Genomic DNA, 21,994 nt, shown 5'->3' with positions numbered 1-21,994 from the left:
AAGCAGAGACAAGAATGTGTGTGTGGGGTGTGTGTGCAATTAATATATATTATAAAGTATACACTGAATCAGGTCAGACATCACCTTCTTGGGCTGGATATTCATAGGGATGGGGAATATGAAATAAAAGACTAGCAATGGTCCCACTCTAAGCAAAACAAGTGTAGAGACATCACACGGAGCACAAAGGGAGCTATTTTCATTGTGGTGTTTGTGACATGCGACCGTTGAAGCCAGACCACCAGAATGGCTGGGTGAAAAATGGTCATTGGCTTTCAGTTGCACTCCTGGAGAAAAACCAAAGAACATTTTGGGCTGCGGGAAAAGCAAATCTCACATCTCCAGAACACGCAGCGGTCTGGGCACAGAGGCCTGAAGGCGCTGCCAGGAAACCACAGCCGAGACCGTTCAATTGAGTGACCGGTCCCAGGAGGCAGCCAGCAGAGCGCAACAATGCTTCTCACATTCGTGCTTACCAATCCAATGTTCCTCTGGAGGGGCTTGGACCAGTTTGTTTGGGATCAATGTACATTGTTCAACTGACATTCTTATTTTCCTAAAGTAGCCGTATGAGTTTCACCTGTCACACTCCATATATTAGACCAGGGGTGAGTTCTACTTATCTTTACTACCGGTTCGCAACGGGGCCGCTCGCGCGCACGCTCTCTCTTCTGCGCAAGTGCAGAAGCGTTTTGATGACGTCAGGGTCAGTGGGCAGAGCCTCCCACCGGTTTTACTGCCAGTTCTATAGAACCGGTGCGAACCGGGAGCAACCCACAACTGTATTAGACCCATTCTTTTCAAAACATCATACATTATTTGAGAATGACTATTTCCAAGCAACCTTACTTCAGGATCAAAATGATCTTCAAATGTACCAGAAGAGCAAGCTGGGGGCACACAAAATCTGCTAGATAAAATATTACTTTTAGAATAGATCACTATTCCTCCAGATAAAATTTTACAGCACTGCTTTTCTCCAATGATCTCACACCATTCCTGGTTGACAGATCCCTTTGCAAAAAACAGGCAAAACTTAAGAAATTCTTTTCCAAATTCGGTGGCTCAAAAATTATTTTGCCTGACAAACCCGTAAAAAAATCTTGGGAAGGTCCAAGTGAAGGCTAATGCCTGCAAAATCCTTCAGGGCAGTGACATCTGCTGGCCAAGGACCCTTCCTCACTGGCCACTCAACATCCTGAAATGGAATACCAATGGCTAGATAATAAAACATGGAAATGAAATATGAAATATAAAATGAATGTTAGAATATAATATGTGAAAATATTTTTTTTTGGAATGATAATGCCATTGTTAAATAAATGACAAATGAGAATAATGATATAAAGATATATATCAGGTTGATAATATGAGAAATTAGATAATTAGTAATTAGTACAATATGATTATAGGAAAGAAACAAGGGATTTGTAACCGATCGACACACTGCTTGAAATTGTAATGGATGAAGGATGTTTTATGTTTTGTTTGTTTAAAAATAAAAAAAATTTGCAAAAAAAAAAAAAGCATCCTGCAATGGAAGAAGACAAAGGAATAGCATCCAGGAGACCCACCAGAGCAGAATCTACTGCCTGGTCTTGCTCAATAAGCTTAGATCCTTTAGATCAGTGGTTCTCAACCTTCCTAATGCCGCGACCCTTTAATACAGTTCCTCATGTGGTGACCCCCAACCAAGGGTGGGTTCTAAATATTTTTACTAATGGTTCTGTGGGCGTGGCTTATTTTGTGGGTGAGGCTTGGAGGTCATGTGACTGGGTGGGCGTGGCTAGCTGGTCATGTGACCGGGTGGCCATGGCTATATGTATAGGGACTACTCAGAGGGCTGAAAAAAGTCATTTCTGACAGGTCCTCGCACTTTTGACTGGTCCTCACACTTATGACCATCCTCACATTTATGCCTGTGCAGCATTCTTAACAACCATGTCACTCATTTCACAACTGCTTCTCTTCAACATGGTATAAGATAGGGCAAAAAACGTAAAATGTGAGGACAGTCGTAAATTCGAGGACTGGTCAAAAGTGCGAGGACTAGTCAAAAATAACTTTTTCAGCCCTCTGAGTAGTCCATATGCATAAAAGGATACAGCAATAGAGAGGGATGAAGGAAGGGAAGGGAAATTAGAGTAGGAGTGAGGGTAAGAGAGGGAGGAAGAGAGGAGGAGAAAGAGGAAGTAGGGAGAAGAAGAAGGGGGGGAAGAGAAAGTAAGAAAGAAAGAAAAGACAGAGGTGGTAGGTTTGAGGAGAAAGATTGCTGTACAATAAAAAAAATGAAAGTGAAGAAAGCCAACCCCAAACACATATTAAGATATTAAGATAAAGAATGAATTGTTAAACTTTAAAGAATAAAAGAGAACAAATAGCAATAAATAGCAATAATTAGAAACACACAAACATACAACGTATTTTCTTTGAACAGAGTATTTGGCCAATTCACAAATTTAAACAGTTGTAGGAGGTTAGCACCCACCCCTTTCCTAGAAGAATGAAATATTTTGGGAAATATTAAAAAGGCAGAATATTATATTTCCCTACCTGGATGAGAAATGGAGAAGCATATTTTACAGACAAAGCAGCTCCCACCTTCCTGCCCCCCACCCTTTGTTAATGGGTCAGAGGCAGAAAGTCAATTCTTTGTCAAAGGACATTTGCAACACAATAGCAACAGAAACTAACACAATGGGCCCCATCAAGCCATGTGATCCTGTCCACCATTAAACCATCTTTCCAAGCAGTCTCCATGTTTCCAGTGTCTTTTTCCCCACTTGGAGCAGAACCCAGAAGGATATTTCTTCCAACACAGTATTTAGTCATTTCAATTAAATTTACAATTTCTATATTTCCTTTTTACCATATTTATTCCTCATCTGTTTTTTTAAAAAAACAATATTACCCTTCATCCTCATCTCTAATCTTAATCAAATTCAATTTTTCCCTTCTATTCTATATTATAGCCCTTCGCATTGTCATCTACTTTTATATCCATCCTCATATTGGTTAATTATGTAATACAGTTGTTTAATACAAATTCAACATTTTAATATAAATCAATTAGTTATATAACTATCTTTTTTGTATATTAATCAATATGAACATGAATATTCCAATTATTTCCATGCAATCCAATTTCTTACAAATCAATTAATTATATTTACCAATAATAATAAACCAAATAATTTCTCTCATATATTCCTCCAAACCACAACTTAACCATTTCTGCTTTCAACACAATATACAATTAATAGTATCTCAATTATTACAATTCCCTAGTTAAATAGAGCTTTTTTTCTTTTGTGTTTTAAAATCTTGAACTCTCCTCTTTTGCCCTAAATTTCCCATTGTTTGCTGTTTTGCACCTACCTTTTTTGGTGCGGAAAAAGAAATCTCTCTGCCTCATTTTGTCACGTTGCAGCCTGCTTACTTTCAATTTCGCTTTTTCAGCACAGCTAGGGGGAAAAAAATCTGCTCCAGGAATTTACCTCTTTGCAGCTAGCTCTTTGAAGCCCCGCGGCAAGAATTTAAGGTTTTTTTTCCCTCCAGCCATCAGCTGGGAGTCCGAAGGCAGCAATAGATTGGGAGTGGGCGGGGTAAGCGAATGGCGACCGGGCGATCCAACAGAGGGTGAGGGTGAGTGAAGGCGTGGGGGGGGCGAGAGAGGGCTTTGGTGACCCCTGTGAAATGGCCATTCGACCCCAAAGGGGTCGCGACTCCCAGGTTGAGAACTGCTGCTTTAGATCCATGATGGCGAAACTGTGGCACGCAGAGCCCTCTGCTGGCACACATGCCATCGCCCCAGGCCAGATCTCCGTGGCGTTTCTTTTGTGAGCTGCTGTTTCGTCATTTGCAAACGATGAAACAGAAGCTGACGAAAGAAAAAGATCTTACTTCTTGCTGTGCTGCTCGTGTTGGGATACCCCGCTGGTCAGCTGGTCTTCAGGTCTCTGCTGCGCATGCACACCTTTCAGTTTGGGCCTGCGTGCGCACACAGTTTGGGCACTTGGTGTCTAAAAGGTTTGCCATCACTGCTTTAGATGCTTTGAACAAAAATTACAGGACTGAGTTTGTTGTCACTTACATTGTACTGATTATCTGTGTTGATCTTTACATGTTAACCAACTGAGATATTGAAGTCTTAACTAACCAATATATTCCTATTACATTCTGTGATATTTCCAAATTCCCTATTCATTCACTTTGTCTTCTTTTTCTTTGAGCCTGTTTTTCCTCTTTTCTTGTTTGCGTTTCTTCTTCTTTTTCCTTCCTGAGGAATGGAGAAGGAAGGAAGGAAGGAAGGAAGGAAGGAAATGGGTGGGAGGCAAAAGAAAGGAAAGCCCCAGCACTCTCCTCCTCCCTCACTGCTGCTGGCCCAAGGGCCGTTGCCACCTCCTCCTCTCCTGGGAAATGGAGGACAGGGGCAGCGTCAGGGGCAGCAATGGCCCCATGGTTCACTGCTCTTCTCCAGTCCTGGTTCTACCTAGAAAGCCCACCGGGAGACAAATTAGGACTGTGGGAGAGGATGGGGGCAGAGGCTTGCTTGTCTCTGGGACCTGTCTTCCAAGATAAGGTGTGCCTCGCATGCCCAGCTGCTTGCCTGCTTTTCCGTGGGGTCTCCAAGGGGTTCTGCGTCTCAGCCACTGCTCAGTTTGCCCTGTGATAAGTGCTTCTAGTCAATAACTCGGAAGGCCCTCTATCCTTCCAGGCCAATGATCAAATCCAGATGGGGGGAGGGGGAGGGACCTGCAGCCGAAACCTAAATATTTGTGACCACCTCTATGGAGATTCTGTGTCATCCAGGTTGTCTCAAACATATTTTTTCAAAAGGCAAGTGGACTTTGTTTTTTCCTTAGGGAAGAAGACCTTTCCTTCTCATCCAAGAAGCTTCATCGGTTCTTGGATGAGAAGGAAAGGTCATCTTCCTTAAGGAAAAAACGAAGTCGAGTTGGTTTTTGAAAAATGCATCTTTGACATTTGCAGACCACCTACCAACCCCTCCCAAATGCCAACCAAGTTTTTTTTTCAAAACAGTTTTTTATTTTTATTTCTCATAAACACATTTACATGTACAGTCATTTCCATCATTTTTCATTCATCTTTTCTTTTAACTTTCATTTTTACTTTTTCGGGACTGCTCTTTTACCCTTTACCTTTACTCCAATCTTTCTTCTTCTCCTCCCCTTTTCTTCCTTCCTCTTTCTCCTACTTCCTTCGTTCTTCCTCTCCTTCTCTTTCCTACTTCTCTTTCTCTTCCCCCACTCCTCTCTTCTTCCCCCCTTCTAACCTTCTCTGCTCCTCTTTCCCCTCCCTTTTCTTCCTCACCAACCAAGTTCTCATTGTTGCAAGGAGTGCCAAATAAGAGAGCGCTGTTCTTGGCAGCCCCCTCCCCTCTCCCCCTTTCAAAAATACTGGTTCTTGCCAGACTGCTAATTGGCCACTTACCACAAATGTTGAGCTGCAACCTCCTTCGGATTGTGAAGGAGAAAAGCGGGGGTTAGAGGCTAGAAATAGCAACCAGCCCGCTGCCTCTGGAAAGCAAAGAAGCGCGAGCTGCCCGGCGAGAGGACCGGGGGCCAGGCAGGATGAAAGGGGGCCTCAGGTGCTGCCCGCTCTCCACCTGAGAGGGAACCGTGGAAACTACGAATCCCAGCATGCCCCGGCCTCCCTCTCTCCCCTCCCCCCAGCCTGCCTGGCCCTCCTCGCACAGCAGCAGCGGGGAAAGACAGGAAAACAAAGCGGGCGGGGGACGTCAGGGAGGCCGGAGGGGCAGTGAGGGAGCGCGGGCGAGCGTGCGGCCAAGTGCAGCAGTCGGGGGCGCGATCTCGGCGGGCCTCCGCCTTCTCTCCCAGGCACGATGCTTGCGGGGACGGCTAACGGGAGGGGGGATCCGGAGGCTGGGCCGCCGCCACCGCGGGGACAGCTGCGGACAGAGTCCCCGGCAAGCCGAGAGAGGCCCGGGACCGCGGCCGAGGACGCCTAGACTGTGGTATGGAGCGCACCGCGGGGGCTGCTCCTCGGCCGGTGTAGGGCGCCAGAGGCAGCGGCGGTCGAGCAGCACGGAGCCCCCGCCAGAGCTGACCGGCCAGGTGGGCGGGCGATGAGCAGGTGAGGCCAGCGCGAGGCAGCCTCCCCCCCGCGCGCCCAGGTAGCTGCCCGGGTTCTCCCCCCCCCACACACACACGGCTTTGTCGGGGGAGGGGAACGTGGGGAGAGCAGCAGCCGCAAAACCGAGAAGGTCCCACACCCCGCCGGCAGTCTCGGGACCCCTCCGCCGCGTGGTCGGGCGCGCCGTCCTGAGCTAGCGCCGCTTGTCCGCGTCTTGCTCGGGGGATGGCGCCGCGCAAATGTAAAGCCTCTTTCTTTTCCAGCCGGGACTGGGATGGATGCCCTCAGATGGGCTGCAGGCAGGCAGGCGGCCAGGGCCAGGCCTCGCGGCTTGGCAAAAGACAAACAGACCAGGAATCCGATTCTTTTGCAGGGGCTGCAGCGCCAGGAGCGGATGCTTTTCCCTGGACCTTAAGAAGATTCCCGGGGCAAAGAGTTGGGGGCCCCCTCCTTGCTGGGAGGATGTGGCCTCAAGAGCCTGTGCTGCCCCTCCCCCCCGCCCCCCCAGGGCTGAGAAATGGGGCCTTGGCTTGAGCTGCTGCTAGCCTCTCAACCTTGCTGGCTGGAGCCAGGCTGCAGTGGGCCCCCCAGGATCTGCCCACTGGCCCCCCAACCCCTTCTGGACAGCCGTCTTTGACTACAAGGAGCTGACCCCTGGACCAGGGAGAACTAGTGGAGGTGCTGTCCAAGGGCTCCACTATCTCAGGGGACGAGGGCTGGTGGACAGGGAAGCTCCAGGAGAGAATGGGGGTCTGACCCAGCAATTACGTGTCCAGTGACCCTAAGTATGCCCAGGTCCCCGCCCCCTTTGAAATCCCCGGGAACTGGAGCTGGAAAAGATCATTGGTGTAGGGGGCTTCAGCAAGGTCTACAAGGGGCTGTGGCGAGGAGAAGAGGTAGCCGTGAAGGCTGCCCATCAGGAGCCAGAGGAGAAGCTCACTGTGACAGTGGAGAACATGCGCCAGGAGGCCCCGCTGTTTGCCATGCTGTGCCACCCCAACATTATTGTGCTGAAGGCGGTTTGCCTGAGCCCTCCCAACCTCTGCCTGGTGATGGAGTATGCCCGCTGAGGGACCCTCAACTAGGCCTTGGCAGGCAAGAAGGTCCCTCCTCACATCCTGGTCAACTGGGCAGTGCAGATTGTGCAGGGCATGAACTATCTTCACCAGGGAGCCCTGGTTCCCATCATCCATCGGGATCTCAAGTCCATCAACAGTAAGTAAGTCCGCCCAGGTAAGGCCTCTGGTGTGGGAGAGGTGGTATTATTTAGGTCCTCCTCCCTTCTTCATGTTTCAGCCTCCTTGGTCCTCCCAAACTTTCTCCCTACTAGGCAGGCGGCTCCACTGATCCCCAGGCCCACAGGGGTTTGAGCCCTCCAATGACTCTCCTCCAGGAGTTGTGGGGGCTCCAGCCCTGCAGGCTTTTAAGGAGGGATTGGACAACCATTTGTCCAGAATGGTCTAGGGTCTCCTGCTTGAGCAGGGGATTGGACTAGAAGACCTCTAAGATCCCTTCCACTCTCTTATTCTGCCTGTGACATTCTGTTGCTGCCAGTGGCCCAGCAAACAGTTCTCTTCTCTCAAAGCATGGTGGCTGGTACCTACTCTTAGTCACGGCCAGTTAATTAGTAATACACTATTTGTTGCCATTTCTCTCTTCTGGCTCTGAGCACCTTGTCCAATTGTGTGTCCCGCCCCCCTTCCAATCCTCCCTCTGGGTGCCAAGAGAGGAGGACCAGAGGGCCCAGAGGGCTGGGCTGGGCCCCATCAAAGGGGCCTCTGAGCCTCTGTGCGCAGGGGCCTCGGCACAGAGTTTTGCGAACCAAAGTGTCAAATGCAGCCTTGGAATAGATTGGATGTTCTCTAGTATGTATGTATGTATGTATGTATGTATGTATGTATGTATGTATTATTTATTTATTTATTTATTTATATCCCTCCTTTATTATTTTTGTTTACAAATAACTCAAGGCAGTGAACATGTTCAACACACCTTCCTCCTCCTCCTATTTTCCCCACAATAACAACCCTGTGAGCTAGTTGGGCTGAGAGAGAGTGCCTGGCCCCAGGTCATGCAGCTGGCTTTCTTGGAGAAGGCAGCACTTGAACTCATGGTCTCATGCTTTCTAGTCCCTAACCACTAAGCCAAACGGGCTCTCGGTCTTCTGGTTGCTCTGAAAACTCCCCCTCCCCCCCACCCTGGTTGTTTTGTGGACATGGTGTGATGTAGAAAAGTTTCTTTGCTAGGACTGCTGCTCCCGATTGAGCAGACTGCAGCCACCCCCACCCCCATCACGGGGGCAGAGCCAAACCCAGCACCAAACAGAGCCTCCCCACAGCTGCTGAAAAGGCAGTATTGACGCTTGTCAGGTGCCTGAGGGGCTCTCCCCCTATCCCTTCAGTTCTGAGCTTGGAACACATCGATCATGAGGACTGGAGCCAGCACACCTTCAAGATCACTGACTTCAGCCTGGCATGAGAGTGGCACAAAACCACTAAGATGAGCACAGCTGGCACTTATGCCTGGATGTCGCCAGAGGTCATCAAGCATTCTGTCTTTTCCAAGAGCAGCTATGTTTGGAGGTGACCGGAGGAGGGAATGGCAGGGGAGGAGGACACCCCTTTTCTGCAGCAGGGCAGAACTGGGGCGGAGGGGCTCTTCTCCGGGGGAGACTCTGCACAGCCTCTTGGTCCGGAGTGGTGGAGCAGAGGTTTGGGCCACAAGGGCCACAAGCCACTGATGCCCACAAAACTACACTCTGGGTCAGGTGCCCAAGTGCTCTTTTGCCAAACGAGTAGGTGGATCCCAGAAGGCTGTAGGGCTCAGTCAGTTTCCCAGCTGGACATAACGGGGTCTGCCTGCCACTGTGTTCATGTGCTCGTCCATCTTCCCAGGTTTAGGGTGCTGCTCTGGGAGCTGCTCGTGGGCAAGGTGCCCTACCGCGAGATTGGCACCCTTGCAATGGCCTGTGGCATGGCCATGAATAAGCTGATGCTGCCCATCCCCTCCATGTGTCCTGGACCCTTTGCCCACCTCCTGGAAGGTGAGAGAGAAGCTCCCAGCTGTGGAAGGGCACTGCCAGTTCTGGGAGGGGTCTCCCTCTCCCTACCATGCAGGAAAGGGGAAGGGCAGGGCAGCCCTTTTCCTCTGACATGGTCCCTTTCTCTGCCCCTCTCTATGCCAGCTGCTGGTCTTATGTCCGTCTCTGAGGCCAACATCCAGTATGCTCTTGAATCCACCTGGCAGTATCCACCTGGCAAAACTGGGCCATAGCATTTGAGCCCCCCTCCCCTCCACAGGGGCTGCCCTCACACATTAAGCCTCACACTTTCCTTGGCTTTGCTCTGCAGAATGCTGGCACCCAGACCCCCATGCCCAGCTGGACTTCCTGGGGTAGCTGGTGGCCATAGAGCAGTCATCCCTCTTCCAGATGCCCCTGGGTCCTTCCAGTCACTGCAGCAGGACTGGAAGATGGAGATTGTGGGGCTCTTCCATGATCTGAGCACCAAGGAGAAGGTGACTCCCCCCCTGGTTTAGGTCGGGCAGCGCTGATGGAATTCTAGGGGAAGGGCTGGAAAACTGCCCAGCGGCATGTGGTCCTTCACCCTGCGCCCCTGACCTAGGTGTGCCCCTTGCCCCCAGGAGCTGGGAGGAGGAGCTGCTGTGGGCCATGGAGGAGCACCGGACACAGGAGGTGCTGTGCTGGCGGGAGCAGGAGCTGGCCGAGTGCAAGATTGCTATGGTGGAGCAGGAGCTGAGCCTCCTGATGCTGCAGCTGGGCCAAGAGAAGCCCGGATCAAGAGGCAGAAGGGGCACTTCCAGCGCTCCCACCTCCAGCTGTGAGATGCGAACCACATCAGCCTCCCTTCAGGTGAAGCCGGGGTCATCAGCCCCTCCACCCTGGGTGGGAGGTAGGCAGGAAGCAACCAGGCAGCGGCAGCTGAGTCACTTCTCTCTCGGCTTGTCTAGGCTTTGAGCACAAGATCACAGTGCAGCCGGCCCCCAGCCTCGATTGGTAGAAAGGGCTAGCCTCCCCCAGCCCCCCAGGGAGGCCTGGCCTCATCCCACACCTGTGGGCCATTCGCTGTGAGTCCCACAGCCACCGGATCTGCTCTGGGAAGGCGCTGCAGACACCTGCATGTCAGGTGGAGCAAATGTTTCCGAGGGGCAGGTGGGAGAGACCCAGGAAGGCAGCCACCACAGAGCCCCGCTTGTTATGCTGGGAGTCTGGCAAAGTTGGCTTGGCCATTTTGGAGGATGGAGGTTCCATTGATCGAAAGATTCCTCCAGTTCAGCCAATGCCCTGAGGACCCGGTAGAGCTGGGACTCCCTGAAGCCCCCGGGGAAGGTGATTGGAGTGGTGCCAGTGGGGCAGAGGACCACCGCTCAAAAGCCGCTTCCCCATCCCTGGTTTTGCAGTGACCCCCTTGGACGGAAACCAGATGTGGGGCCGAAGCAGCTTGGCCAAGGAGGAGGAGCCAGTGGGGTCGAAGAAGAAAGGGCAGACGGGGGGGCCAAGCTCCACAGTCCACAAACAGAGACTCGGTGGGGAGGACAGATATGGGGCCAGATGGCTCCCTGGATGGCACCCAGAAGCCTTGCCGGAGAGGCTGGAAGTGAGCAATGGCAGACCGAAGCTGCTGGGACAGGACATCCCGTGTGGGACAGCTTGGGATGGCCATGAGAATGCTTTCCTCACCTGCACAGGTTGAAGTCCCTGGCCCAAGGCAATAAACAGTGGTCATCCAGCACACCCAACTTGGGCAATTCCCCCAAGCACGTGCCCCTGGCAGTGGGCTTTGCCAGCCTCGTGGGAATGCTAGGCTGCTCCTGTGTTCCCTCTACCCCAAGAGCTGGGCTGGAGGATGTGGCAGGCAGAGCCACCTTCTGCACCCCTTTCCCCAGCAGCCGAGAGCCGGTCCCTCAGGCGCAGATTTCTGGGCATAAGCAGGGTGCCTCGGAATGGCTGCATGGTCCTTTTGCAGCCCTTAATTTAAGGGCCTGGGATAGTTGCCATGGATTTGGTCCCGCACTTCTTTGCAGTTCTCCTGTCCCTGTTGGACTGTCCAAGAATGGAGGTCCAAGTTGGGTTGATCAGCGATGATTTAAATGATTGATGTTTCCAAGGTGGATGAACCGGAGCAGGGGAAACCTCAGTGGAGGCTGGAATGAATAGGGGCTCCTCACTGTGCTTCCTTCCCCACATCTCAGCTTTAGCAGGACAGGGTGGGGGAAAGGGAGTGGGGTGTCTAGAGCTACTCCCTGGGGAGCTGTGCCGGTCGTGCCACAAGATCTGCCTTCCTTTTCCTTTGCCTCCCTCAGAAGAGCTCACCGAGAAGGATGGCAAATTCCAGCCATGACCAGCCACTCTCGCTCCTGGGACCCTGGCTGCAGCTGCTGCCATCCATTGCTGAGGAACCCAAGCAGGCTTCAGCCACTGGGCATCGTGGCTGCCACAGTGACCTCGGCCTGCTGGGCTGCACAGTGATTTTGGCTTCTGTCGTGCTGGGCATGGAGCTGGCCGAACTGGCAGGCGATGGGCTGAGGCTGCCCCCACCTCCTGGGCCACCCAGCAGCATCACCCTACTGCCCCTTTCCGACTGCAACTCCACCAAATTGCTTCTGCCCTCTGACATGGAAGATGCCCCCCTGGACGAGCAGCCCTCACCCACAGAAAGCCCCGCCTGCCTTCCCTAGTGGAGTCCCCTGGTGGGCATGGTGGTGGAGAGCTTCAAGAAGGACCCCTACCAGCCACTCGCCCCCACCCACATGAGTGCCACACAGGCCCTCAGCCAAGCGTACCGCTGGACACCATCTGAGGGAGCCTCCCAGCAGGGTCCTGGCCATACAGGTGGGCATCAACTGCAGGCAGGGTGCAGGCTAAAAGGACACGAGGCTGATGACCGCAGAAATTAATCCTGGGCATGGAGGGGCTGTTGGCAGTTCAGAGGCTAAAAATGAACCACCTGGCTGCTTTAAGGCAAATAACTCGGTAGGGAGTGGAGATCGACTTCCACACAAAGCAGAGCCCTCTTCCCCCCCCCCCCCCCCGCTGCCACCATCTTGGCTTTTCTTCCTCCAGGCTGCCAGGAAGCCCTGCCTTTTCCAGCTTCCCTAGATCCTCACTTGATCACACTGTCCGAGCCGCCAGCCAGGACACGCAGCAGTCCAGTCCAAGTGCCACTGAAGTGCAGCCTCCGCAGACACTGGCCTTTGCACCCCAGCTTGGACCCCTGGAAGTTCATATCCCTGGGCTGAATCCTGAGGGCAACCCTCTCCCCAGGAACTCTCGAGTCCCGCCAGACCCTTCTGGACATGGATGTGGGTGGGCAGCCTCAGGACAGCATGGTGGCCCTTTGTCAGGCTCAGCCATGTCTGTGCAGCCTGCAGGCTGACATTTCTCCCTGACCCACAGCCTCACTGGCCCCAGGAGGACCCTTTGCACCCCAGGATATCCTTGGGAGGCTGAGGGAATGGGCTGGCTTTGGGATCCAAGGTCCCTGAGGGGATGCTGGGCTGACCGACCAACTGGAGGCTGCTGGATTTTTGGGCTTCATGAGCTGAGCTTCTGTGATTGGTTGTTTTTAGAGAAAAGGTGTGTTTGAGAGGAGGACAGTGCCTGCCTGACATGCTTTTGCTGGGTTCCGGCCTCATTTAAGAAGGGGCAAATGCCATTATGCGATGGTACCTTTGCCCTTGCTCTGAACAGCAGTATCAGTATTACATGATCTTCCTACAGGCTTCAGCCTCCAACAGCCCTGCAGGATAGGCTCACTCAGGCAACTGAAGAGCTCCAAGCCCTTCCCTTTCTGCCCTCCCTCAAGCTTTCTGCCCCATATTTGTCAGGTGAGTTTAGATTTCTAAGCGCAAAGCAGAAATTGGTTTCACTTTCCAGGGAGGCCTCTGAGCCCCCCTAAATCAAAGAGGCTTTCCTAGGAAATAAAACAGAGGAGCTACAGCCGAAGCTCACAGGGCCTTCCAGAGAGGGGAGCGTGGCATACCTGGGCAGACCCCCTTAGCCAGCCTTCTGTGAGAAGGCCTCTCCATGCCAAGTGTAGATCCTGCCCCGAGGGATGAGATGGCTACACTGAGGCAAACTGCTCCAATCATGGCAGGGTAGCCAGGAGACGCCCAACTCCCAGATTCTGAGTGCGTAGAAGGGCTGCACCTTCACCCACACACAGAGGAAGCCTGGCTGCCTTTTCTGAATGCCTAACCCCAACCGGGGCTCCAGCATCACAGAAGGCGGCAGTCAAAATTGGGCCTTTTGCTAGTACTTGCAAGTGGGGGTGAAGGTAGCCAGGAACTGAGGAATGGGGAGCAGGCCATTGATAGCCCTTCTCCCAATTAGCATTGCTATCCTCTGTATGGCCCTGGCACAAGGAAGCTGCACCCCATTTCCCCCTCCCCAGCCAGCCCCAGGGCCCTTCCTGCATGTTTGCCAGAGGGTGAGGACCAGCCTGTTCCTTCAAATGGTTTGCTGTTTGGCTGAAGAAACCTCAATTCACAAAGGAGGACCAGGGGTGAAATGTTCCCGGTTCGGACCGGATCGCCCAATCCAGTAGCGATGGCAGCGGGTGATTCGGAGAACCGGTAGCAAAAATCCCTGCCGCCGACCCCCCCACCCGCCCGCCATGCCCAGCTGAGCCATGCGATCATCGGAGGCTTTTTTTTTTACTTTTAAAAGCATGTTTTCTTCAGCTGACAAAATGCTTTTAAAAGTAAAAAAAAAGTTGGCCATGCCCATCCGGTCACATTACCACCACCCCCAAGCCACACCCACAGAACCGGTAGTAACAAATTTTGCATTTCACCACTGGGTCTGCCCAAATGTTTTCTGCCCATCAACACTAAGAGGAGACTCGGTGGGAAGCCCGTGGCAGCCCCTCTCTCTGGAACTGATTTATTTAGGTGGTCAGGAACCACTTTGTGGATCCAGAGGGATTCTGAGAAGCTGATCATCTTATGGCACAAACCAGAACCAGAGCCTGGGTTTTAGGGCCGCGGAGGGGAATGGGTTGTAGACAGGAGGGGGACCAACCAGGCAGGACAAATCTCCCCTCCAAGGGCTACCCAGAAGCAATTGGGCAGCCAGAGCAGAAGGGGGGGGGGGAGAGAACAACACCACAAGTTTTTTCCTGCCAGGTGAGATCCTGAGTGTGAGGAGGAAAGAAGCAGCAGGTGCTCCTTCCTTCCTCCCTCCCTCTCTAGAAAACCCTGCTGCTCTTTGCGGGGGGGGGGCAAGGGGAGTTCGGGGGCTGCTCCATCCACTTGGTCAAAAGAATGCTGTGTTCACCAATTCGCGGGGGGTGTGTGTGTGTGTGGCGGTGATGGCCATAGACCCAGAACCCTCTGGCTGTTCCCTTCGCTTTTACCCCTCTCTCCTACTTCCGAGGAAAAACCTCCAGGACCAGGATCCGTGAAAGGCACCCGCGCCTATCCAGAAGCCCCTCCTTGGAGCCTGACGAAGGTCCCGCTTGCGCCCGGCCTGTCGCCTTTGTGCCCTTCCCCACCCCAAGAAAGCACTCATCGCCCCAGAGATGTTTGGCAAAAAGACACTACATTCTCCAGCCCGCAATCCGGGTCAAGCTGTCTCTGGAGAGCATCGCGGATTCCCGGATCTTGGACGCAGCTGAGGCTTGGATCAAGGCCCGGCCCGGCCAGACGGGAGGGAAGGAGGGAGGAGCAGGTCCGTCCTACGCGGTCACCTCCTTTTCGCGCTGGTGGCAGCGACTGAGCTTCATTTCCGTCAGCTGGATGTAGCGGAGGACGTTGGTGTCTGGGGGGGGAGGGGCCGTGAGCGGGGGGGGGGCTCCGGCGGATGGGAAGTGCCCCCCTCCCGCTTCCCTTCGACGTGGCTTGGCCCCCTTCTTGCCCGGAGCTGGAGCGGCCGGGGCTCAGGGCCAGGGTCCCTTTGCCGCCTGGCCCGCGGCCCGCCCAGAAACCCACCTGTGGGCTGGCGGCCCTTGGCCTCCTTCAGGTAGAGCAGGGCCTTGTCGCAGTCGCCCAGGTGGTAGAAGGCGATGCCCGCGCGGTACATGGCTTTGAAGTTGCCCTTCTCTTTGGCCAGCACCTTGAGGCAGTATTCGCGGACTCGCTCGTAGTTCACCAGCTCCGACTGCAGGAGGCAGGCTGCGGGGAAGAAAGCGGAGGGCACCGACACACCCCGAGCTCGCCTTCCCTGCTTTCACCTGCGGCGGGGTGAGACTGAGCCGCTCCCGAGGGATCGCCCCCACCCCCCGCTGCGCTTGATCCAGCCCGGGGCCAATGGGCACCTCAGACTGCAGCAAATGGGGGGAGGGGGGAGGAGAGCTGTTCCCTCTAGAGACTGCGCGCGCGCCGCACTCCTTCTGCCCAGCAGTGAGGCTATTGTAAGGCTCCCTCTTTTTTCCAAGATTAACTCTTTGGGGTTAAACTGGGGTGGGTCTATTTCTTCTTCCTCCTCCTCCTCCTTTGTCATTTCTTTCTTCTCTGAGACAAAAGCACAAAGTTGTCGAAGTTCATTTCGGGCTACAAATCCCACCTGAAATGACCCAGCTGAAGGCTTCCATTCTGCACACCAAGAACGCAACCGGAAATGCAGCTCTAGCGGCCTCTTTCGCTTCTCGAAGGGCTCGTCGTGGCTAAAGGGGCCACATGACACGGGGGACCCAGAGGAGACCTCGCGGTGTTGCCAGTCGCTGAGAAGGCCCTCCATCCCGCACCGCTGGTCTCAAAGCAAGGGCGACGGGCCGGGAGCCATCGCCTGGCGCTTTGGGGCGCGGTTGTGAGGCGGGCGGGTCAAGCAAGGGAACGTCGCTTCAGCGCTGAAACGCCCCGGGGGCCTTTGCGGCTCTTTGGGCCAATTGGGCGGTCTCGGCCCATCATCCGGGGGGGCTAAAGGCACAGGGAGCAGCTTGGCTCCATTGAAAGGAATACCTGATGACATTAAGGGGAAAAGGCTACCGGAAAAAAACATGTTTAATTGGCGTTCAAAGACCAAGTGGCAATATTAAGTTCGGCGGCCCCTTTTCAGGCTTTGCAGAATTCCAGTTGGCCCCAAGCAGCGCTTCCCTGGGCGTCGGCAGGCAACAGAGGCCCCTTCCACGGTGCTGGGAGCCGCGTCTGACTCTGAAAGGCTCTCTCCAGCTGGGCGGGCGGGCGAGGTCGGGTCTTTCTACTCCCGGCCTGGGGCCAGGACTACGCGGCTTCCTCCTCCCTCCCACCTCGGCGGCGGGGGCGGGCTCTTACCAGTCAGGCTATCGTAGCACTCCATCTCGGTGCTGTCCGCCTGCTCCCGCTGCTCGGCGGACAGGCGACGCCAGGCGACCAGCGAGCTGCTCTTCGCAGCCGCCGCCTCGGTCTCCCCCTCGGCGGCCGGCGGTTCCAGTCCCTTCAGCTGCAGCAGGGCTCGGTGATACTTGCCGATGGCTTCGCGGAGCTTCTTCTGCTTGTAGCAGCGATGCCCCTCCGCCTTGAATTCCACCGCCCGCTGGAGCTTGGCCTCCAATTCCACAGCCGCGGCACAGCGGGCCCGACAGTCCCCTCTGCCCGTGCCCAGCACCAAGGAGGCCCCGCCGGCCTCCGGGCAGCTCTGCTGGTACGGGCTGCGCTCCTCCATCCCCGCCTTCACTGGCCGAGACTCATGCCTAGCCCAACGCCTGCTTCCGGCGGACGGGGAATTGGCAGAGAGGCTGGGCGTAGAGGGAGGGATGCGGGCAGAGCCACGAGCGCAGCTTCAGCACCGCGGATAGCGCACTAGCGCATTGTGGGAAACTCCTCCCGCCTCAGGACAAGGAGCCTGACCTCGCAGGGCTCGGGACCGAACCGGGAGGGGCGGCTCCAGGCAGTTCCCCAGTGGGTGGGTGGGCTAGCGCCTCTTGCCTGCCTCGGACGTGACGCTGGAAAAGCATCGCCAGCGATTTGCAAGCTGGACTCTAGATGGGTTTCCCACAGTTTGAAGGGAGCTGTGTGGTCAGACAGCTGGCTAGGCTGAAGTTGGCTTGAGAGGCATTGTGAGGAGCCAGTCAACGGGGTGGGGGTGGGGGTGTATTAGCAGCAGCACATAATGGAGGGCTCATGGCTACTAATGAACGAATGTCAAAATGGCTTGTAAGCTGCTTGGAATGTCATTGGAGTGGGAGAATTCAAAGCCTGGGATGCCCTCCGGCATGGTTAGCTGGCAGCCACAGCAGCAGCAGCCACCCCCAGCCCCACACTGCAACTGTCTCCTGGGTCCTGCCAGCTCCATGGGAGGGAGAAGCACCCCATTTTTCTGACCTCAGAAGCAAGAGTGTCTTCACGAAAATAAAACACTTTATTAGACATATGAAGTCCCTTTGCTTACAATCTCTCTTTTTTTGTTTTTAGTCATTGGGGGGGGGGATTGTGCAAGACTCAAGACCACAGAGAAAGGGTGGGATAGACAAATGGACCAGGATGAAATGGGAAAACTTTATGTATGAAGGAAGAAAAGGAGAGAAGGGGTCCCCCACCCTCTTGAGCCTAGAGTCACACCTGGGACAATGCTTGGCTTTCTGCACTCCCAGTTCAAATGTTATCCCGGCATCCTCCTCCTTCATTGGATGGGATCCCCCAGGAAGCGGCTCAGGAACTTAGAGGCAGCAATTGCAGGGTTGGTGCTGACACAAAGCTTCTGTGGTCTGGAGTATTTCAGGAAGATGGCACGAAGGGAGGCGTTGGCCCCCTGCAAAACTGCCTTGGCCATGTACGGGAAGACAGCCAACAGCTCGGCCTCACTGTGAGGAGAGAGGAGCGGTTGGAGGGCACTTACTGACCGAATCCATCCTTGGTCGGTTACTGTTCAAATGCACCAGTCTCTGCGGTTGTGGGGACAGCCAGGGTCCTGCCTCACTAGGCTGCAGCTGACCTACAGAGTGTCCTGAATGGGGCACAACTGCACAGATGTAACCAGGCATCCCATGGGGCACGAGAAATCTGGTGCCATGCAAGAATTGGGGCAGCAGCCACACCTGTGGTTCCCATGCCCTCTGGGCACATGAAAAAACATGCAGTCTCACATCCAAGAGGTTGTGCTTTAAAAAGCTGGGAAATGAGGGAGAGACCCCAAATTATTTGCACCTCTGCTATTTCTCATTGACATTACCTTCGTTCCTTGCTCATCATACCTGTACACGTGGAACTTTGGAAAATATTCCTGAAGCACATCCATGTCTTGGATTCTGGCTTCCCATGACAGCCGGTGTGCCAGAGACAAAGCTGCAAAGGACAACTGAGCGGGCTCAAAGCGCAGGCAGTCCACCTCCATCAGAGACGCTTCCAGGAAATAGAGGGCCAAGAACTGGACCTGAACAGGCATGGGGAAAGAGGGAGAAGAGGGTGCTTGCTGCCTCCCCCCCACACTCCAGGACTAAATCACTGGGGGGGGGGTCCCTCTGGGTCCGCACAGGTACATCTCTCTCTCTCCTGCCCTCCCACAAGGCCAGGGACCTTGACCCAGGGATCGCTTGGGAACAGCAACTGGTGACCCTGCAGCTGGTTCTGGGCCCTGGCCAGCTCACTTGGGGACCTTTACCTCCAAGGTGCAATGGGCCACTTCTGCCAGGAGGCGTAACAGGTGGATGGGATTGGCGTAGTGCAGCTCAAACCTGAGTCGGGCTAGGATTTTGCGTTCCATTTGCAGGAGGTCCTTTCGGCTGCAGGAGTTCTCCATCATGAAGCACAGCTGGGCTGGCTGCAGGAAAGGAGAGCAGCTCGGACCTTATGCCAGAACGTGGTGGGGCCTTTCAGAGAGACCCAGATGCCCTCCTCTGCCAGCCGCAAAGGCAAGAACCAAGAAGGGCTGCTGGAGCAGAGCAAGCGAGTTGCTTGGGTTGCCCGGTCTCTGGAAGGGCAATAGACATGCCCAAATCCAGCTTTCGCACTCTCACCTCTGGACAGGTGTGCTCCTCCAGTTTGCATGCCAGAAAGAGGCAGGTGGCGCTGAGGAGCTGCAGGCGAGGGATCCTGACCCGGCCTGCTGTCATGTAGCAGTTCATGAGATGGACGGCCAGGTGGAGGGTCTCATCAGCCAGATTCAGATACTCCTGGGGGGAAAGGAGCAGTGGTAAGGGGGAACTCCCCTCCCACGTCTAGACCCAACAAATCTGGCCACCCCAACCCAGCACTTACATGCACTTGTACCAGCCAGTCCACCAAAAGGGCTCGCATCTCCACTGTCACCGACCGCGGCAGGTCAAAGCCCTGGAAGGCATACGATGGTTGCTTCCGCTGTGAACAGTTCAGAGCCAAGGGTTGGGCAGTGCCTGGCCGCTGGCACAGTGTGCCCATTGGGCAGGCCAGGGGAAGTAGGTGGACTAGAGAGACGTTCCCTGGAATGGAGCTGAGGATGCTCCCTGGCCAGGGGGTGTACGTGGCACACACAGCAAGAGGCCATAGGTAGCCAGCAACCCCCAAGTGATGGAGATTTAGGCTCCCTTGACTAGGCAAAGACGCCATCAGAGGAACCCTGAAACCTGGGCCAAGCCAAGGGGGTCAGTCTCTGTCTTACAGTTACCAAGACTGCTGATAACATCTTCCTCCATTCCAGAGGATAAAGCACCATCCTGGATGCCTTAATTGGATTCCTGCAGGGAATGCAGCAAGCCGACTCTCCCGCCTTCACCTGCTTCCCCAGCAAAGAGTATTCTGGATACACAATGCCATTGGCATCCAGGCCAGGGGTTGCCAAAGGCCGGGTGGGGTGGGGGCCTCCACTGCCAGTGCTCACCATCAAGTTGCTAAAGATGTCAAAGGCGTACTCCCTTTCCAGGGCCATGTCCATCCGCAGCATCGCTTGGGACAGCTCCTGCGCAAGGGTTAGCGAGGCTGGGACCACTGGGGGAGAGGGGGAAGACTGGAAGATCAGCAGGGCTTCCTTGCAATGAGGGGATGCCGGCTTGTCACAGAGCATGGTGCAAACGTAGGATTATTCTCCCCCCCCCCACAGAAGATGGACTCCCTTCGCTGCCCTCCAGGGCCCTTTTGGGTTATCAGCACCTCACCTCGCTCTCTCAGCAAAGGAGCTTCAGGCAGGGCTTGGGGGCACCCCTGCTTCTCAGCCTCTTTTTCATAGCTTTCCAGGCCTTTTTTCTGGAAGAGGAGGGGAATCGGGCAGCCAGCAGGAAGGCAAGGCTGGGGACGGGGTGGGGAGAGCTACCTGCCAAAATAAAGCCCAAGCAACTGCCTCCCCACCTCCACCCTTTGCACATGACCTGCTGTCCTCCTTCCCAGAGCCTGGAGCCCTGGAGGGCTCGAGGTTGCCTCCTGCTGGGTCCAATGCTGTTCAAGGGCAAGATTCCGGGCCTTTGCCCCACCAGGGGAGCCCACCCGCAGAGCTCCCTCTTGCCAATCTCATGGATGCAACCTAATGCTTGACAGAGGCACCCTAGCTCCACCTCCTTCCCCGGCCAGAGTTTCTGGTGGTCCTATTTCACCCAATCCCCCTGGCAATCTGACAGCTTAAAGTATTGAGGGGAGGGGGGGCAGGATTTGGGGATTTGTTCCTACCATACTGCCACAGCTCAGGTGCAAAGAGGCTGAAACATGCCTCTTGTGCTGTCCCACAAAGGAGGAGGCGGCATTAAAGTTGGGCTGGCCATCTTCTCTCCCTTGACCAGCTGGGTCCTTACCAGTGGCCCCCCTGCAGCCCCAACCTTGGGTTGATTTCCCCCAGGATTGATTCCTGAGAGCACCCAAATAATTTCCAGATCTGAAGCTTCAGGTTGAGGCTGCCTTTCCTTCCTCTCTCCCTTCCCACAGCTCTCCTCTGCAGGGCCAGGAGTGACCCACCTTCCCAGATGCTTTTTCGGTGCTCTGGCCTTCATTGCTCTTGCTTTTCAAAGGCTCCCTTTTCTCATCCACCTGAAACAGAGCAGCATTACTGAAAGAGGGGGGTCGTTTAAAGGAACACACAGCCCTCCTCAGAGGTGGATGCAGCCTCATTTTATTAGTGAACCTTCCCAACTGCCCCAGAGATGGCAGGCATTCCACTGGCATCTCCCGAGTTGGTGGGATGTGAGTCCTTGCTCCCAAGTGATTGAGGGGCTGCCTCTGCTCCTCCTTCTCCCCCAGTTTGAGGAACCCAGAGGAGCAGGGGGTAACTTTGCAGCTCAGACAGAGGAGCTACTGAGGTCTGTTTGTAAGGGATGCCAAAGAATTCCTCCTCCAGATTGCCAGAACTGGTAGTGGCATCTTTGGTGAAAAATAATGGCCACAGATCCTCCCCTAGTGAGAGGACAAGAATAGTGTTTCTTCAATTATCGCCCTCTGCCGCCCGACCCCCAACAGCCCAGGCTGCCTAGGGCACTTACTCGGCTTACAGTCTGCCCCACAAACAAGGCCCCTACCGAGAGTATGGCTCTTTGCAGCAGCAGCAGCGTCCAGGGCCTCCTCTCGGGGCCCGCCATGACCTTTGCCCGAACACCCACAAGGTGGGAGGGAGCTCAGAGCACCAGAGGATTCCCAGCTTGGCTGAATTAGGGCTCATTAGCAGAACAAGCCACCAGCGAGTGGAGCAGGAGGGACGTTTGGATGTTCCAAGGTAAGATAGAATATAATATTGCAGGCTGTAATTTTAGGTCGCTTTTCAAAACCGATGGCGGAGTGGAAGGGGAAGTTACACCGAGAACACATTTCCTGGAAGCCAATTCCTGGCATGCCACCAATTCCTGAAAGGGGGGCAGGTGGGGGGTCATTGCCTGATGCTTAAAGGTTGGAGGGACGATGGTGGGCCTGGGGCAACTCTGGGGGTGGCTTACTTTAGTGCCTCTCCCTTGGCAGCTAGGTGGCTATTGAGCAGCACTGAAGGAAATAGCCCACCATTTAAAGGAGGGGGCTTAAATTGTAAAGATTTAAAGAAGGCGAGGAAGACAGGGAC

The 21,994-nt window shown here is 54.4% G+C and overlaps 3 protein-coding genes across 3 annotated transcripts; 1 reads left to right on the top strand and 2 right to left on the bottom strand.

Moving 5' to 3' along the window:
• The first annotated feature begins 5,663 nt into the window (after window positions 1–5,663).
• On the top strand, window positions 5,664–12,660 carry MAP3K10 (mitogen-activated protein kinase kinase kinase 10). The gene is given in 16 exon segments (XM_087876400.1): window positions 5,664–6,098; window positions 6,663–6,770; window positions 6,772–6,931; window positions 6,934–7,332; window positions 8,519–8,699; window positions 9,012–9,160; window positions 9,468–9,554; window positions 9,557–9,637; window positions 9,756–9,908; window positions 9,911–9,988; window positions 10,087–10,203; window positions 10,537–10,682; window positions 10,832–11,214; window positions 11,258–11,509; window positions 11,511–12,028; window positions 12,374–12,660. Coding segments are annotated over 16 exon segments (3,399 nt in total). The 3' UTR covers window positions 12,526–12,660.
• A 1,998-nt stretch (window positions 12,661–14,658) lies between these two features.
• On the bottom strand, window positions 14,659–16,842 carry TTC9B (tetratricopeptide repeat domain 9B). The gene is made up of 3 exons (XM_034438354.2): window positions 16,348–16,842; window positions 15,067–15,249; window positions 14,659–14,896 (listed from the first exon to the last, which is right to left on the bottom strand). Exons 1-3 carry the CDS (start codon window positions 16,715–16,717, stop codon window positions 14,814–14,816), a joined length of 636 nt encoding a protein of 211 aa, XP_034294245.1. The 5' UTR covers window positions 16,718–16,842; the 3' UTR covers window positions 14,659–14,813.
• Window positions 16,843–17,585: 743 nt separating this feature from the next.
• On the bottom strand, window positions 17,586–21,604 carry CCNP (cyclin P). The gene is made up of 9 exons (XM_087876209.1): window positions 21,465–21,604; window positions 20,908–20,979; window positions 20,121–20,208; window positions 19,847–19,953; window positions 19,249–19,347; window positions 19,008–19,163; window positions 18,653–18,811; window positions 18,246–18,424; window positions 17,586–17,855 (listed from the first exon to the last, which is right to left on the bottom strand). The coding sequence occupies exons 1-9, from the start codon at window positions 21,522–21,524 to the stop codon at window positions 17,675–17,677; spliced, it is 1,101 nt and encodes a 366-aa protein (XP_087732335.1). The 5' UTR covers window positions 21,525–21,604; the 3' UTR covers window positions 17,586–17,674.
• Window positions 21,605–21,994: the final 390 nt, after the last annotated feature.

This window comes from Pantherophis guttatus, chromosome 10 (assembly GCF_059756535.1).
Source record: "Pantherophis guttatus breed Tessera chromosome 10, ASM5975653v1, whole genome shotgun sequence".
Lineage (NCBI taxonomy): Eukaryota > Metazoa > Chordata > Lepidosauria > Squamata > Colubridae > Pantherophis > Pantherophis guttatus.
The sequence above is the reverse complement of the archived record's forward strand: the minus strand, read 5'-3'. Positions and strand labels throughout refer to the sequence as shown.

Excerpts from the sequence above, each read along its gene's own strand:
- CCNP (XM_087876209.1), bottom strand. The coding sequence starts at position 21,524 with ATGGCGGGCCCCGAGAGGAGGCCCTGGACGCTGCTGCTGCTGCAAAGA. Across the intron at positions 19,954-20,120 it reads TCCTTTGCTGAGAGAGCGAG|TGGTCCCAGCCTCGCTAACC; the intron begins GTGAGGTGCTGA and ends CCTCTCCCCCAG. Across the intron at positions 18,425-18,652 it reads TGGCCCATTGCACCTTGGAG|GTCCAGTTCTTGGCCCTCTA; the intron begins GTAAAGGTCCCC and ends ATGCCTGTTCAG.
- TTC9B (XM_034438354.2), bottom strand. The coding sequence starts at position 16,717 with ATGGAGGAGCGCAGCCCGTACCAGCAGAGCTGCCCGGAGGCCGGCGGG. Across the intron at positions 15,250-16,347 it reads GTGCTACGATAGCCTGACTG|CCTGCCTCCTGCAGTCGGAG; the intron begins GTAAGAGCCCGC and ends TCTTCCCCGCAG. Across the intron at positions 14,897-15,066 it reads CAAGGGCCGCCAGCCCACAG|ACACCAACGTCCTCCGCTAC; the intron begins GTGGGTTTCTGG and ends CTCCCCCCCCAG.